This window comes from Mus caroli, chromosome 10 (assembly GCF_900094665.2).
Source record: "Mus caroli chromosome 10, CAROLI_EIJ_v1.1, whole genome shotgun sequence".
Lineage (NCBI taxonomy): Eukaryota > Metazoa > Chordata > Mammalia > Rodentia > Muridae > Mus > Mus caroli.
Genome location: NC_034579.1, coordinates 87,567,138 through 87,583,065, shown reverse-complemented (window position 1 = coordinate 87,583,065; position 15,928 = coordinate 87,567,138). Strand labels below are relative to the sequence as shown.

At 41.3% G+C, this 15,928-nt stretch overlaps 1 protein-coding gene across 2 annotated transcripts in view; it reads left to right on the top strand.

The window, feature by feature from the left end:
- Nucleotides 1–15,928, top strand: part of Metap2 (methionyl aminopeptidase 2) — a 28,761-nt gene that overhangs the window by 3,475 nt on the left and 9,358 nt on the right. For both annotated transcript variants that reach the window (XM_021173585.2, XM_021173586.1), the window contains exons 3-6: nucleotides 5,727–5,792; nucleotides 6,220–6,322; nucleotides 13,386–13,547; nucleotides 14,825–15,006. In XM_021173585.2, coding sequence (XP_021029244.1) covers nucleotides 5,727–5,792; nucleotides 6,220–6,322; nucleotides 13,386–13,547; nucleotides 14,825–15,006 — 513 coding nt within the window. The remainder of the gene's footprint in view (nucleotides 1–5,726; nucleotides 5,793–6,219; nucleotides 6,323–13,385; nucleotides 13,548–14,824; nucleotides 15,007–15,928) is intronic.

The following is a 15,928-nucleotide window of genomic DNA, read 5'->3' as shown; positions in this document are numbered from 1 at the left end:
CCCCCGTATGTATCAGTTGGCTTCCTCGTGCCCAGCTGCACCCTTGAGCATTTTTAACCTAAGTGGATAAGTGGATCTGGGTATTATAGGAATGCCTTTACAGAAACTTAAAATTCTAGTACTCGGTGCTGTCAGGAAAGCAGTGGAGGGAGAGAAGATTAGGAAAACCTATGTTTTAGCGCAGGAGTAAGTGGGGCTTTCCTGTTCTTTGAGTTTGGGGTTGTCTGCTGCCAGCACTAGCTGTTCCTACCTTAAGGACACCAATGTGCAGGTTATGCTTTTCAGCTGCTACCTGGGTAAGGTTATTTGAATAGTTCTTTTTCTTTAGGAAGTGGGGCTCACTGCCTTCAAGGAGCCTTAAGCAGGCCTCAGTTTCTCTGTCTTGCTTCAGGTTATTGCTTTAAAAAGAAAGGGATTTTCAGATTGTAGGCAATCTGATAGGCTGCTGTGGGTCTCACTGTGTGGAACCTCACAGTGCATGCCTTGAAGTGTGCCTTGTTATAAACTTGCCTGAATCTCATTAACATTGAAAAGGAGACTTGTATGTTAGATTGATAGTTTACTCCCAGTTTGAGTTAAATACTTTGCTAATTCATTTTGACAACCAGAGTCAACATTATGTAAAGGTTTTTTTTTTTTTTAAATTCATTTATTTTATTTATTTATTTTTTTGTATGTATGCATGATTGCTGGTGATGCCTGTGTGGAGCTACAAGCACAGCTTGAGGGAGTTGTCTGTCTTCACCATGTGAAACCCTAGGTTCAAACTCAGGCTGTCAGGCTTGACAGTAAATGCCTTTACCCAGTGAGGATTAGGGGGACGCCTCCTGCCTCTGCTTTCCCAAGAGTTAGTAAAGCAGGCCCAGATGATCATGGCCTCTCTTTTGAATAAACCTGGGGGAGCCAGGGGTGGTGGTGAGAAAACAGACATTTTCTTTTAAAGAAAACTGGTTGGTGTGGTTGAGAGACAAAAAGGCACTCTTTTGGGGGAGGGGGGTTCAAGACTGTGTAGCCCTGGCTGTCCTGGAACTCTCTTTGTAAACTAGGCTGACCTCAAACTCAGAAATCTGCCTGCCTCTGCCAAGTGTAGGGGTTAAAGGCGTGCGCCACCACTGCCCGGCTGAAAAGGCATTCTTGGTGTGCTTTTTACCATTCAATGCAAATTAACTCTTCTTGGAAGCATTGGGGCTTAAATAAATCCAACATGGAGCTTGGCATTGCTGGTACATGGAAGGCAGAGGCAGGCAGATCTCTTGATGTCAGCCTAGTCTACATAGTGAGAACCTATCTGAAGAAGAGGAAAGAAAAGAAAACCAATCAAATAATTCCAATGGAAAAGACCATTGTTTGAGTAGGGATTATTCTGAGGAAGTTTTGAATCGTGCTGAATAGTGAAAGTGAGGATTCTTAGAGAGAGCCTGAGGAGAAACAGGAAAGGCAAGATTTTTTTTTTTTTTTTTTTGAGGCCACTTAGCAATTGGCTCTGCATGTGGTAATGAATATTTAAACTGGCTGTTGTAGATAGGGATCTAAGGGAGGGTTTAATGGAGTAGTGATAGGGACTTTCAGTCTAAGAGATAATGAAGTCAGAGAGTTTAAAGACTGAGGAAGGATGACTGCAGACAGGAAGGTGTTGGATCTGACGTCAGATGCATTGAACTTGAAATTGTTGAGGACCAGTGTGAAAAGTTGGTCCTGTGGTCATGTGGCAGTGTCTTATATTTGAGGCAGATCTATTGTAGGCTAGGCTGGCTTTGACCTCAGGATCTTCCTGCCCCAGCCTTCTGTGTGTTAGTATAAAGGGTGTGCACTGTCACACCTGGCTTCCATTCTGTATTTATTTGCCTTTCATCCAGAGCATGTTTATTGGGAGGGCTCCCACTCCTCTTGAATTAAGAGCTTTCAATGCTGTTTCCATACGCAGGCTGACAAGGCAGCAGAGCACACAAGGCTACCATTTGTGCATGCATGACTAAAGACTATGGGTAATCACACCCATGAAGTAGGAATTGCGACTCTGCAGCCGTTCTTTCTCTTGTGTTCTCTCTTCTTCCCCTCTAGAAAGGAGAACTTTTTGAGAGACATGTTCTCATAGGGAGGTCATTACTGCCAAAACCATTAAACAAGTTGTTCAAAATAGTATTTACTTTTAAAGTATATAGATTGGTGGGTTTAGAAACTAATGTGCAGTTGTGTAACCTTACAACAGCACAGACTTAAGTATGGAGACAGAAGAGGCCAGTGCATGTCTTGCTCTCTCTGCCTCATTCATTCCCTTGAGTTAGGGACTCTCACTGAACCTTTAGCCCGGCTTGCTGGAGCACCCGTGATCTGCCTGTTGGTTCCACAGTGCTGAGGTATAGGCATATGTAGCTATGCCTGACTTTTACATGGGTGCTGGACATTTAAACTCCAGGCCTGTCTCAGGCTTATGTAGCAAGCTGTCTTACCTAATGGGATGGGACATAGCCTAGCACCTACTTCATAGTTTTGACAGTCATTTAGTTGTTACGTTCCTTTTTAGAAATTATTAATGCATTTCTTTTTACTGCTGAGTGGTATTCCAGATGCCTGTTTACTGGTTACAGCTGCTGTGGTTTTGATCATGGTGCATGCTAATGCAGTCAGTCATTTATATACACATCTTGGTGCAGAGTTTTCATTTCTCTGGGTAAATACCTAGGAGTAGAAAGGCCCTTTGATGCTCTGTCAGCCTTTACAAGCCATCCCTTTCTCACATACCATAGTGCTATGCCTCATAAAAAACTGTCAAGTCAGGAGTTGACACACACCTTTAATCCCAGCACTAAGCAGGCAGAGGCAGGCAGATTTTTGTGAGTTTCAAGGCAGTCTGCTTTCCATGCTGAATTCTAGGACAGTCAGAACAATGGAGAGAAAAACTGTCCTACCTAAGCATTCAGTCAGCAGAGTACTCTCCATCGTTAGTGCCCTCGTTAGACACTGATAATGTCAGCCGTGAGTGACAGCCTCTGTGGTGAGTGTGCAGTTTTAGTCCCTGTAGTTCAGTTGATGAGAGAGGAGCCTGTTCTGTCCTTACGGCTTCACCCAGTACTGAAGTAAGTGCCTGTGGTTCTCTTCTATTTGATTGATTGCCACTGAGCTGGGTTTTTTGGTTGTTGTTTTTTTTTTTTGGTATGTTCTAGATGTATGTTTTATACATATTTTCTCGTTTGTAATGGCTACTTTGCTGATAGCTTTGCTTGCAGTACAAAGTTTAATTTCTATGACATTTAATTTATATCCTAGTATAGGTGGCACTTTTTGTGTCCTCTCCATAAAATCAACCTGCCTTTAAGGTCTTTCTTTTTAAGAGGTCTTGTACATTTTTAGCTGCTATATCTAAGTATATTCCTTAATAATTTTTAAATAAAGTGAGGATTGAATTAATTTTTTATAGACAGCATCTCCTGTAGTCCAGGCTGGCCTCAGACTTGCTATGTAGCTAAGGATTACCTAGACCTTCTCATCCCGTGGGCACCTTCTTGGTGCTGACCAAGTGTACTCTGGTCACTGAGGCGCAGTCCCTCTCTAGGTCCTAGAGCTTTGTTTAACGTGGACTTCTGTAGTCAGTTCAGCAAATAACCACTGAGTTGGGTATAGTATTAATGATGGAATAGTCTTTGTTAGGGGTGTCTTGGGATGCTAAGGAGGACAAATGACATGCAAAAGTGTAAATTTTGGTCTATTAAAATGGTTAGAACCAGAAGCATATATCAATATTCAGATCCTGGCTCTGGTGGCTTCCTGTTACCAGCTAAAGAGTGGCTGTTACTTTGTAATGAGTCACACCTGGAGCATTGAGTTAAGGCACTTCCAAAGGATGCTAGAAGATCAAAGGAAGCTTTTTATTAGAGGATGGTTTAACTATCCCATTTAAAGTTAAAGAAGTCCCTCTAGAAAGAAGCTAATAACACTCAAGTTCATGCAGCATGGAAGATTTTTAGTTATCTGTAAAATGGCTTATATATCTTTTTTTTTTAAAGATTTATTTATTATACATAAGCACACTGTAGCTGACTTCAGACTCTCATTACGGGTGGTTGTGAGCCACCATGTGGTTGCTGGGAATTGAACTCAGAACCTTTGGAAGAGGAGTCAGTGCTCTTACCCACTGAGCCATCTCACAGCCGCATGGCTTATATATCTTGAAGTCTTTGCTTTAGCTTAATGTTTGAAGCTGTATACTAGATATTGAGTGATTACCTTGCTTTATTCTCCTGTGCCTATTGCTTGGTACCTAACAAACACCAGAGGCTATATGAATCCAGTTATATAATTATATGACATCAAAAGTTGTGTATTGTAAAATATTTTTATGTTGGACATTTTAACCAGTATTAGTGTTTTTATCATACTCTGCAGTGGACCTACAAATGTCCTGTAATTAAATGTAACAAACTAAAAACATCTCCTTCCAAACTGCTTCTTTTAAGTAAAGAAAGGAAAAGGATAAACTAAAAGAACATTTTTTAGTAGAGTGCAATTACTGCATACTTGTTACTGTGTGTAGTTTATTAACAACAGATGTCTAATTGGTCTTTTTAAGAAGCGCACAGATAAAAAGGCATCATTATAAACCAATGATAACAATTTTTGTGTGATTAATTAGAAGATTGAAGTGTTTGCTAAGAAAACCTTTTTAATAATGACTCTCTTATGAATCCAGGATTTAAAGGAGTATGCTTCAAAAAAGAAAACTGGTCGTTTGACTTTAAACGAAATGATTTCTGTTTACCATGTTTGCCTGGTGCCTGTGGAGTCTAGAAGAGGGCATCAGGCTACAGATGCTCTAGAACTAAAGTTACAGTTGTGAGTTGCCATGGGTGCTGGGAATTGAACCCAGTTCCTCAGAAACGGCAGCCAGTGAGTGTTCTTAACCACTGAGCTGTCCCTGGCCACTTGACATTGTTTCTTAGGTATAGATTGCTAAAATTACTGTTCAGGTCATATCACTGAGGGACATTTAATACATAACTTGCTGAGCATATGGTTAGATCATCAACTTGTACTTGTCCTGGAAGATAGCTTGTTTATATCTCTATTTCATAGCACCGGTTTGTGGACAGAGTTGGGTGTTTCGTAACAGTTCTTAAGTCTCATTTCTGAGCACTGTTGGTTTGTTTTGTTGTTTGTTTCTTTGAAGCACTAACCTAGCTTGAAATTCAGCCTTCCAAGTGCTGAGATTTCTGGCATGACCATATCTAGCCCTTTAGAGATTGATTGAAACCCGTGAACCTAGAGAATATGTATATGCATATTAATTTTTGCATACAATTTGACCCAGAACTCTTTTTCTCCAATAACTATAAAAACAAACAGTAAGCCAGCAGTGGTAGCACACGCCTTCAATCCCAGCATTTGGAAGACAGGTAGGTGATCTCTGAGACCAGGCCATCCTGCTCTACAGAGTGAGCTCCTGGACAGGTAGAGCTGCACAGAGGAGCCCTGTCTGGAAAAACAAACAAACAAAATGAAAAAGAAAAAAATTAAAATATGCATTTTACTCAGCACTTATTAGAGTAATTCAGAGTAAAAACTGCTAATGTTTTTAATGTCATACCTTAATCTTAACTCTAGAAACATTAAGAAGAAACCCTCCTCAGAGTGTTGAGTGAGCACCGTCAGTGCTGAAGGGAGGAGGCACTGTGAGTGTCTGTGGATGCACATACTTTGTCTAAATGAGTGTGTTTGAATTGTTTCCTCAGATGGAGATGGTGATGCTGATGGCACAACTGGGAAGAAGAAGAAAAAGAAGAAGAAGAAGAGAGGACGTTAGTGTCTTACGAGTCTTATTAGATTGACCGTGACTAGTAACCCCGGGTCTGAGGAAGACTCTAGAACTTGCTCTGGACCATAATCATGTCAGAGAAACAAACGAGCTGGAGTTAGCAGTCTGTGGGCATTGTCTTTAGCTGTTAGCCTCAGGATTGTTAGTATGATTGGTTGCCTTTGCATACTTGGTATTTCTACAGAGGACAGTAGAAGCAATTCTTCTATTAGAGCAGCAGGAAGAACATAATTTCTGACTGTCTACTAGCTCTGAAATGACTAGATTTTGGGTAAATCCTTAATGAGAGGTCCCATAATTTAAAGTGTGAATATGGTAAGGTTTTATTAATAACTTGTATATTGTACTGTTCAAATATGGTTGTTTTATTGTTTTTGTAGATAGTATAACTGAATATTTGTATCTCACAGCAAAAGTTCAAACAGACCCTCCCTCAGTTCCAATATGTGACCTGTATCCTAATGGTGTATTTCCCAAAGGACAAGAGTGTGAATACCCACCCACACAAGATGGGTAAGAATCATACCACAGCTTCCCGTTTGACTTTGACTACTGTAGCCCAGTGCTAAAGCCACTTTAACTTCTTGCAGAAATTTCAATTTTACTAAAAGTTTTCGACTTGTTGCAAAGAAAATACAGTAGAAGACTTCTTACCCAAAATAATTGGGACCAGTAGCAGGTTGGTTAATCAGAACAGTAGGTTAGGGTGGGTATTAAAAAAAAAAAAAAAAGGAAGTCTTACAAAGTTAGCTTGCTTGTTCATCTTAGTCTTTTAGCATGGATTTGCAGGAGATCACACTTGTTCTTCTTCATAAAGTGTTCATAATGCTTTTATCTGTTCATTTCATCTTGGGTTTTTGGGAAGATGAGCAAAGTGATGAGTGACCGTGTACTTGGTGTGACATTTCCCCTGAAAACATGTATAGTTGGTGAGCATGTGTGGGGGTGGGCTAGGTATCTGTCTGTCTCCCTGAACCTAGAGCTTGCTGTTTTGGTGGGTGACCAGTGATCCTCTGGGCCTGCCTGTCTGACAGCACCCTGCAGCACTGGGCTTCAGCGGCACACCACCACACACACCGCTTTCTTACTTGGGTGTTGGGGATCTGAACTTTCTTCTCACACCTGACTCAGCATTTTAGCTACTGCGCCATCTCCATAGCTCCCACTGTTATTCCTTTTTTAAATTAAAAACCTATGTGTTTGTGTGCATGTATGCACACGCCCCTATGGAGTCAGCCCCCTTCCACCTTTATGTGGAATTACCTTTGTTACTATCCTGCTTGCTTCCCACAGGTCTCCCCTGTACTTAATTTGATAAGAAAACATTATCTTTTCTAAGATATATTTATTTTATTATATGTGCATGAGTGTCTTGCTGCATGTATATGCACCACATGCATGCTGGTGTCCGTGGAAGTCACAAGAGCGCTTTGGGTCCCCTGAAGTGGGAATTACAAATGGTGGTGAGCCTCCTGTGGGTTCTGGGAACTGAACCTCCTCTGCAAACAGCAGCAGCAGTGCTCTACCTGCTGAGCCAGCTCTCCAGTCCCGCACAGAATGTTTTTAAGTGATTCATCTTGGATTGAAGCTTTCCACGGTAGTTGGTTGAGTTTTCACAGAAGCAGCTCCTTTATGTACCATAGTGAGTTGGCGAGCGACTAAGTAACACAGATGACTCAGCAGCTTTGGGAGCAGGCTCACCAGCACTAGAAGTGGTCTTTAAGGGTGTTTCAGATGGTCAGCAGATGATCATAGAGAATTCATTTTATGGTTGCTGGACATGGAACTGCATTTGAATCTCATGTCTAACACTTGAGTTGGCTTTGTGACACGGGCAGGTAACATCCCCATTCATAAAGTGGACCCTCCCTAGACTGCTGTGCAGCAGTGATAGGTGTAAAGCTCCTAGACCAGGAACAGATGTAAGCACTGGGTAAGTTAGTGCTGTCGCCAGAACAGGCGCCTGCTGGCTTTATAGAGAATACCATGGTGTGCCTTAAAGATGGAATCAGGAGCATTGCGTGGAGTACAGTGCGTGGAGTAATTGGTTAAGAAAGCTTCTACTGTAGCATGGTTTCATTGGCTTATAAACATTGAAATCAGTAAATGTTGTTAAAAATTCACCTCCCTCATCCCCAGATATGAGTATTGTTAGGAAATTTATAAAGTTCTAAAATTTTATGACATGGACATCTTTTCTTTGAATTCATCTATTATGGTCCCAGCCTTAAAATGTCTTAAGTACATGTAATTTACATTAATTACATAAACTCTCATAGTACATGTGATATGATCACATTTATTTTCAAATATAATCTTTTAATTGTTTTTTTTTTTATTTTGCTTGTTCCCTCTTCTTTCCCTTCCTTCCAGACCCATGTTAACCATCTAGCAGGTAGCCTTCCGTATTTTTCTATGCTCATATATGTGTACTTTTGTGTCTGTTTATATGAGGGGAGTGTTCGATCATTTATTTTATATTTTTATATAATTTTTATATCTAAAACATAAGCATTTTTCCACCTTTTCTAATATAGTACTACCTCTTGGAAGTCCCTCCAAGTTAGAAGAATAGCTCTTGTTATTCTTTTGAATGATTTTAGTATTCTGTGGTATAAGTGACTCAGTTCTTTTGAATGGCTTTAGGATTCTGTGATGTAAATAAGTGTATCAGATTTTTCCTCTCATTCTTCTAATTGATGAGCATTACTTTGTCTCCTATGTTTTTTGGTTTTGGTTTTTTTTTTGCCACTGTTATTTTTTATAATAAACATTTTAGATAAATAGGTAGTGTATTATGTATGGATAATTTTACTATGATGGAATAATTTTCCAGAAGTGGGATTGTAGAATTGAATAGCAGTTTACAATAATTACACTGTTAATGATTTTGAACATCTTTTAGTTGTTGGCTTTTTGTTTTGCATTTGTGTGGGGAGGGGAAAGGCAGCCACTTGTGTACTGGATGTGGGGGACAGAGGACAGTGTCTGAGAATTGGTTCTCTCCTTCCACTGTGTAGGTTCTGGTGATTGACCTCAGATCAGGAAGCATGGTGGCAAGCATGTCTACCCACTGAGCCACCTAGCTGGCCCTATTAGGGAGACAGTGTCTCACTGTAACTCTTGACTAGCTGAGTGTTCATTATGTAACCCCTGTGTTGGCCCACCTGCTTCTGCATCCTGTGTGCTGGGATTAGAGCACCCAGGCCTGCTAACTTCCTTAAGTCTACCACTGGCCTATCTTTGGGTTTGTTTTTTTTTAAAACTGGTTTTTGTTTTTTTACATGCATGAGTATTTTGCAAGTATGGAACTGGAGTTAAAAATTAGATAAGATTTTCTATGGTTTTGATTTCTGAAGTTTGATAAGCCTATTTCTAAATTTCATAAGTAGTCTTGAGTGGCAGCTATTAATTTTACAGGTGATATATATTGCTTAGGAAATGATAAAATGAAGAAAATACTTTTTTGATTTGTCAACAATTTAAAAACCATCCTGGATGTTTCTACACCTCCCTGTCTCCCGAAATTATACATGCCTTGGATCAGTCCATGTAAAATTGATCTGCCTCCCTGCAGCTGGTCCCTGTGTGTCTTATGCACCAAAAGGGCTGGCAGGGCTTTAACACACCCGGTCTCTGCTCCCATTGGCCTCCGCTATTGGTCCACAAGGGCAGCGAGAGCCCTCTGCTTTCTGAATTCAGAGGACTGGAATTACACTGGGAAATTGGATGCTCTAATAAATATAATGAATGGGTGTTGGGGAGGGTTAATGTGAACAAAATGCAATGATCTACATGTATTGGAGTTACAGGTGGTTGTGGTCCATCCAACACGGGTGCTGGGACACTGCACTTCATTTGTAAGATGGAAATAAAATCACTCTGATCCGTCTGTAGTTTTCCCGTGTTGGGCGTCTAGTCCAGAACCTTGACCATCTCAGCTGAGTGTTATTTTAAAAGCCACACCCTCAACCCTTCCAACATGTCTGTATTAACCAGTCCGGAATCACTAACTTTTATAAGTAAAAGAGGATTAGTTAGTTCACATTTTTGGAGCACAGAGGGCACAGTTCTGGTATTGGTTCAGTTCTCTGCTGTGCCATACTCCGTTTCAAAGCAGTGTTGGTTACAAGTGAGTGACATCGCAGCCCAGGAGCAGCAAGAGGCAGGAGAAGGTATCCAGCAACCCTCGTGTGAGAAAGCAAGGGTTTCATGAGAAGTACCAAGAAATCCACAAGAATCATTTCATGCATCCAGTGACCGTCGGGGCTCAGCAAGATNCTTATCATTTAATAACCCATATACAGGGGCTAAAGAGGTAGCTCTGTGGTTAATGGAGCTTGCTGCTTTTACATAGGACTCAAGTTTGGTTCCCAGCACCCGTGTTGGATGGACCACAACCACCTGTAACTCCAATACATGTAGATCATTGCATTTTGTTCACATTAACCCTCCCCAACACCCATTCATTATATTTATTAGAGCATCCAATTTCCCAGTGTAATTCCAGTCTGGTCTACAAAGTGAGTGCCAGGACAGCCAGGGCTACACAGAGAAACCCTGTCTCGAAAACCAAAAAAAAAAAAAAAAGTTTCCGTGTACTGGATTCAAAAATCCCACCACTTGGGAGGCAGAGGCAGGTGGATCTCTGAGTTTGAGGCCAGCCTGGTCTACAGAGCAAGTTTCAAAGGACAATAACAACAAAATATTGTTTGATATGTATATACTTTTGTTCATTTGGGTCTTACTGTGGAGCTCACTGTTCAGGTCGGCCTTAAACTCACAGAGATCCTCCTGCCTCTGCAGGGATTACAGGACTGTGCAGCTACTCCTGAGTTTGTTTGTTGTTGGGGTTGTTTTTTGTTTGATTTGATTTTTACTTTTATTTTCCTGCCCAGTATGTCCACTGTTAAGATGGCAAGACATTAAAAGGAATCTTAGGAATGTAGCCCAGTTGGTAGAATGCCTGGTTTACATGTGTAAATCCCTGGTCTTTTTCCCAGCATGCTTATAACTGCACATGGTGGTACACAGCTGTACTTGAGAGGTAAGAGATGAGGATAAGAATTGGAGGAAATATCAAAGATGAAGTTACCTACTATAATCATTTATAATAAGGTTTGAAAGGTATTTTTATGCTACTCTAATAAATTAAGCCTGACATTCGTGTACTGTTTTATTTGGTCATACCAGTAGCTAGATAGCATATATTTCCTAACAGAAAGATAAGCCTAAGAAGTTTCTGTTGAATGCCAGGATGAAGTGGGCCATTTCCTTTGGGCCTTTGCAGGAAGTTTGAGGTGCTCGGTGTGGATTTACAAGCAGCAGCAGCAGTCAGAAGTAAAAAGCTTGACAGTGAGTCAAGGCAGTTTGAGGTGTTTGCTGATTTAAAAGTCCAAGGTTTAGAGCAGTCATAACCTGTGATGGGTCATCCCGGATTCGGCCTTAGGTGTTAGCGTATTTGTATTATGAAAGACTCTGTGGCGGACTGGCAATGTTGCTCAGGAAGAGCTTTTTCCAAATACATGCAAGGCCTTTTGAGTCAGACCCACATAGCCATGGGGACCTGAGTGTGGATCCCTAGAACTATGTAAGAAGTCAGATGTGGCATATGCCTATAATTCCAGTGCGTGGGGCCAGCAGCAAGATCCCTGAGGCTAGTGGTTGTTCTCAGTTCCTAAGCTTCAGGTCTAGTGAGAGACCTAAGAGAGCCATAGACAGAGGATGTTGACCTCCGACCTCACATATGCACATACTCAAATACACAGATAAAACTATAGTCTACATGTAAACAAATACGCATAGCTATGTTGCAATACAATGTTATTTACAAAGCGGGCACCAGGGTGGATTTATCTGCAGACTATAGTCTGCTCAATCACTGGTTGTAGAGACAGAAACAAGTAAGTCCTTGAAGGAGTAACTTTTGTAACTTAAGTGAGCTAGTGCCACTAAATTGTACTCTGTTCTGCAGCAGTGTAAGAATGTCTAGAACTAGAAGGAAGCGATGGCTTGGTGCTCAAGAGCACTCTGGCTGTTCTTCCATGGGACCCAGGTTTAGTTCACAGCACCCACATGGCAGCTTACAGCTGTCTATAACTCCAGTTTCAGAGGATCTGACACCGTCTTTTGGCCTCTGGGCACCAGGCACACAGGGGGTACAGAAATGTACACGCTACCAAACACTGATGCACATAAAGTTAAAAAGAAAAGTAAGCTAGGCATGGTAGTAAATGGTTTAATCTCAGCGCTCGAGAGGCAAAGGGAGGTAAAAATCTGAGTTCAAGGCCAGCTCGGTCCACATAGTGAGTTTCAGAATAGCCAGGGCTAGCTACATAGTGATCTCCTGTCATAAAAAAAACAAAAGAATATGTAAAAATTATAACACATTTCTAAAGCTAATTCATTCTAAAAGAGTTATGTTTTTGAAAACATGCTGCTTGGTCGTCATTGGCTTTCATTACTAGATACTATGCTGCATGTTGGAGGTGGGGCATATAGATTGTTAGGTACTAGATACAAGAATCTGCCAGACTCGGTGTCCTTGTGAACCAGGGCTCAGCCTTGTATAGGGCATGCATACAAACCCATAGAGCACTGGGGGTGTGGGAGGGCCGGAGAAACAAGAGGTCAGTTGTCAGGGTGGATCGCAGGGGAGGAGAACCTTTGACTGGAGCCGCAAAGGCTCTGAAAAAGTGCCCCGACCCCAAAGATGAATCTCACCTAGAAGATGCAGACTTAGGCGAGGTTTTTTTGTGTGTTTAGGTGTGTGTGTGTGTGTGTGTGTGTGTGTGTGTGTGTGTGTGTGTGGTTTTGTTTTCATTTTTGTGGGGTTTTTTTGTTTGTTTTTGAGATGGAATCTTGCCATGTACCTCAGGCTAAGCCTGGGACTCACTGTGTATTCCTGGCTGGTCTCAGGTTCATGGCAATCTTCCTGCCTCAGCCTAAGGGCTGGGATTATAGGTATAAGTATGCGTCCTATACTTAACTTATGCAGACAAGTAAATATAAATAACTGTTTTTAAAGCAACACAACTTCAGACTGAGTTTTAAAGAGTCTGCGGAGGATTTGCACATGGACTCTGCATCCGTATAAAAGCATTTGATACCGGGGATTTGCAGTCTTGTTGTCTACAGCGTGGAGGGATTAGGGGATTTCTGGGACCCAGATGATATGGAAGGCACTGTGTCGCTATTAGCTGCTGTACGCCTTTGATGGCTTGTATAAGCAAGTATGACCTCACCTTCAAACAGTACCCGCTTCAGTTCTGAATTCTCATACTTCTGTTCTCTTGGCCATTTCCTGTGAGTAGAAAATGATTAGTCCTCCTGGTTATGATGAAGTCTGAACGTGAGGGATTTGTTTCCTGTAATACTCTTTTAGACGGGCTTCATGTAAGTTGGATTAATTGTAAGCATGTGGCTTTGAATATTAAACATTTTTTGTTTAATATATAAAAACTGAGACTATATTTGCAATGTTTTACATTGCTTGGTATATTTTTTAATCTCTCAGCTTTTAATATTCTTGTGCGGTTTTGTAAATGACTCATACTGTGCTGTGCCTATTCCAAAGGCGGACAGCTGCTTGGAGAACCACAAGTGAGGAAAAAAAGGCCCTAGACCAGGCCAGTGAGGAGATCTGGAACGACTTCCGAGAAGCTGCGGAGGCACATCGGCAAGTTAGGAAATATGTCATGAGCTGGATCAAGCCTGGGATGACGATGATAGAAATCTGGTAGGTGGAACATGGTTCTATAAAACATGGGCATGGTGGTTCACACCTTACTCCTATGGAAGGGGGTAGGTAGATTTCTGAGTGCCAGGTCATTCTGGTCCACATGGTGAATTCCAACCAGCTATTTAGTGAACCCTGTCTTTTTAAGGAGTCAGGGGAGGTGGTCATTTTAGTCCTGACTAGCTTCTTAGTTAAAATTGGCTGTTACTAGTCTTTTGTTAGTAACATTCTTTATCTTAGGTAGAGATTCTTTATCTTAGGTAGAGATTCTGTGTCTCCTCAGTCACTGTTCTTGTACAAGCAGAGAACTATGCAGCTTGCATACATTTGCACATCAGCATGTTCTTTTGTGTACAGTTTTATTTGGGTGTACTTGTATACAGTAGTGACTAATTTTCTCTCTGGAAATTGTTTATTTACTACCAGTAATCCATCTATCTATCTATCTTATCTATCTATCTATCTTTCTTTCTTTCTTTCTTTCTTTCTTTCTTTCTTTCTTTCTTTCACTATTTTATTTAGTACACCACTGCTCTCTTCAGACACACCAGAATGACTGCATCAGATCCCATTACAGATGGTTGTGAGCCACCATGTGGTTGCTGGGAAATTAAACTCAGGACCTCTGGAAGAGCAGTCAGTGCTCTTAACCACTGAGCCATATCTCCAGCTCAGAAATAGGAATTCTTACATTTCTATACACAAATGTAGTGAGGGAACTAGTAAAATTATTCTTCTTACCTTGTGAAATGATTAGCAGAGAAGAGAATTCTCTTACTTAAAATAATTTTTAAAATACACACTATGAGACTGGAGAGATGGTTCAGTGGTTGAGAGAACACTGGCTGCTCTTCAAGCTGTCCTGGGTGGAATTCCCAGCACCCACATGGCAGCGCAGTGGCAGCTCACAGTTGTTTGTAACTCCATGGAGGGCTTCTGCTGCTTTTTTTCTGGCCTCTTTCGGCACCAGGCATGCAGGTGGTACATACATGCAGGCAGAGCACCCAGGTACATAACATTAAACCGTATATGTGTGTGTACACATGTGCACATGACGTGCAGCTTGTAGCAGCAACTTAAATTTGGTGTAAGTTGAAACTTATAAATTGGCTGGTAACTGAAGTTCAGAGTAGAGTGTTCTCTTGAGTTTGGGATGGCAGAGATTTATTTCCGTGTCTCTTGTGATGAGCTCCACATTCAGAAAGTACTCATATCATTCCCAGAAAGTAACCAGGTTTTTAAGGTATGAAACTGAAAACAAATCCTTTGTCTTTCAGTGAGAAGTTGGAAGACTGTTCCCGAAAGCTAATAAAGGAAAATGGGTTAAATGCAGGCCTGGCGTTCCCCACTGGGTGTTCTCTCAACAACTGTGCTGCCCATTACACTCCCAATGCTGGTGACACGACAGTCTTGCAGTATGATGACATCTGTAAGATAGACTTTGGAACACATATAAGTGGTGAGTATGGGGTAATCCCGTCCCATCTTCCACTCAGCCATGCCTCCTGGGCTGGCAGGATGCCTTTTGTAAGCAGTAGATGGAGCTGTGAATACTAAACACCAAGCTTTGTTCTTGGCTCCCTTTCTCTAAAGCTGTACTGGGGCAGAGTTTTGTTTGCTTTAGGTTTAAAGCATCCTACTTAAACTGGAAATTATTTGAATATTGACATTCATTTTGTTTTCATATGATTGTACATTTTTTTCCCCATTCAGGTCATTGTTTTATATACAATATGCTCAAATACAAAATATTGGACCAGGGCTGGGTATATAGCTCAATAGTCTGACATTCAGCCCCCAATATCAGTTGGTGGTGGGAGCTGGAAACCAGGCATGGTGGCTTGGCCCCTTTAATTCCAGCACTTAAGAGGAAGAGGCAGGTGGATGTCTGTGAGCGCAAAGCATGTCTGAGTTCTAGAATTGCCACGGCCACACAGTGGAACCCCCACCACCACCACCACCAAATAATAAAGGGTACAGGTTTGGCGGTGTCCACTGTGAGGTCAAGGCCTGTCTGATCTCCATAGCAAAGTCAGCCAGAACTACATAGTAAAGCTGTCTTTTAAAAAAGAAAATGCGCATGAGTTCAGGGTCATCCTAGGCTACCTAGAGAGTTGATGGAATAAATGAGACTTTAAAGGACAAACACTTGTATTTGTAGAGCTTTGTGTGGTCAGTATATATGTTTACTTTTCCAATTTCCCTAAACTAATGTCTAAAGTCCTTGTGAATATTACTTAACAGGCAAGAAAGTGAATTTAGGTTGAGTATTTACTTGAGATTTTAAGCTTTTGCTAAAATGCGTAAGTGACACTGTTGAGGGCTTTGAGACGATGGGTTTTCTCTGCTCACACTGCTGGTTTTTTTTTTTTTTTTTTTTT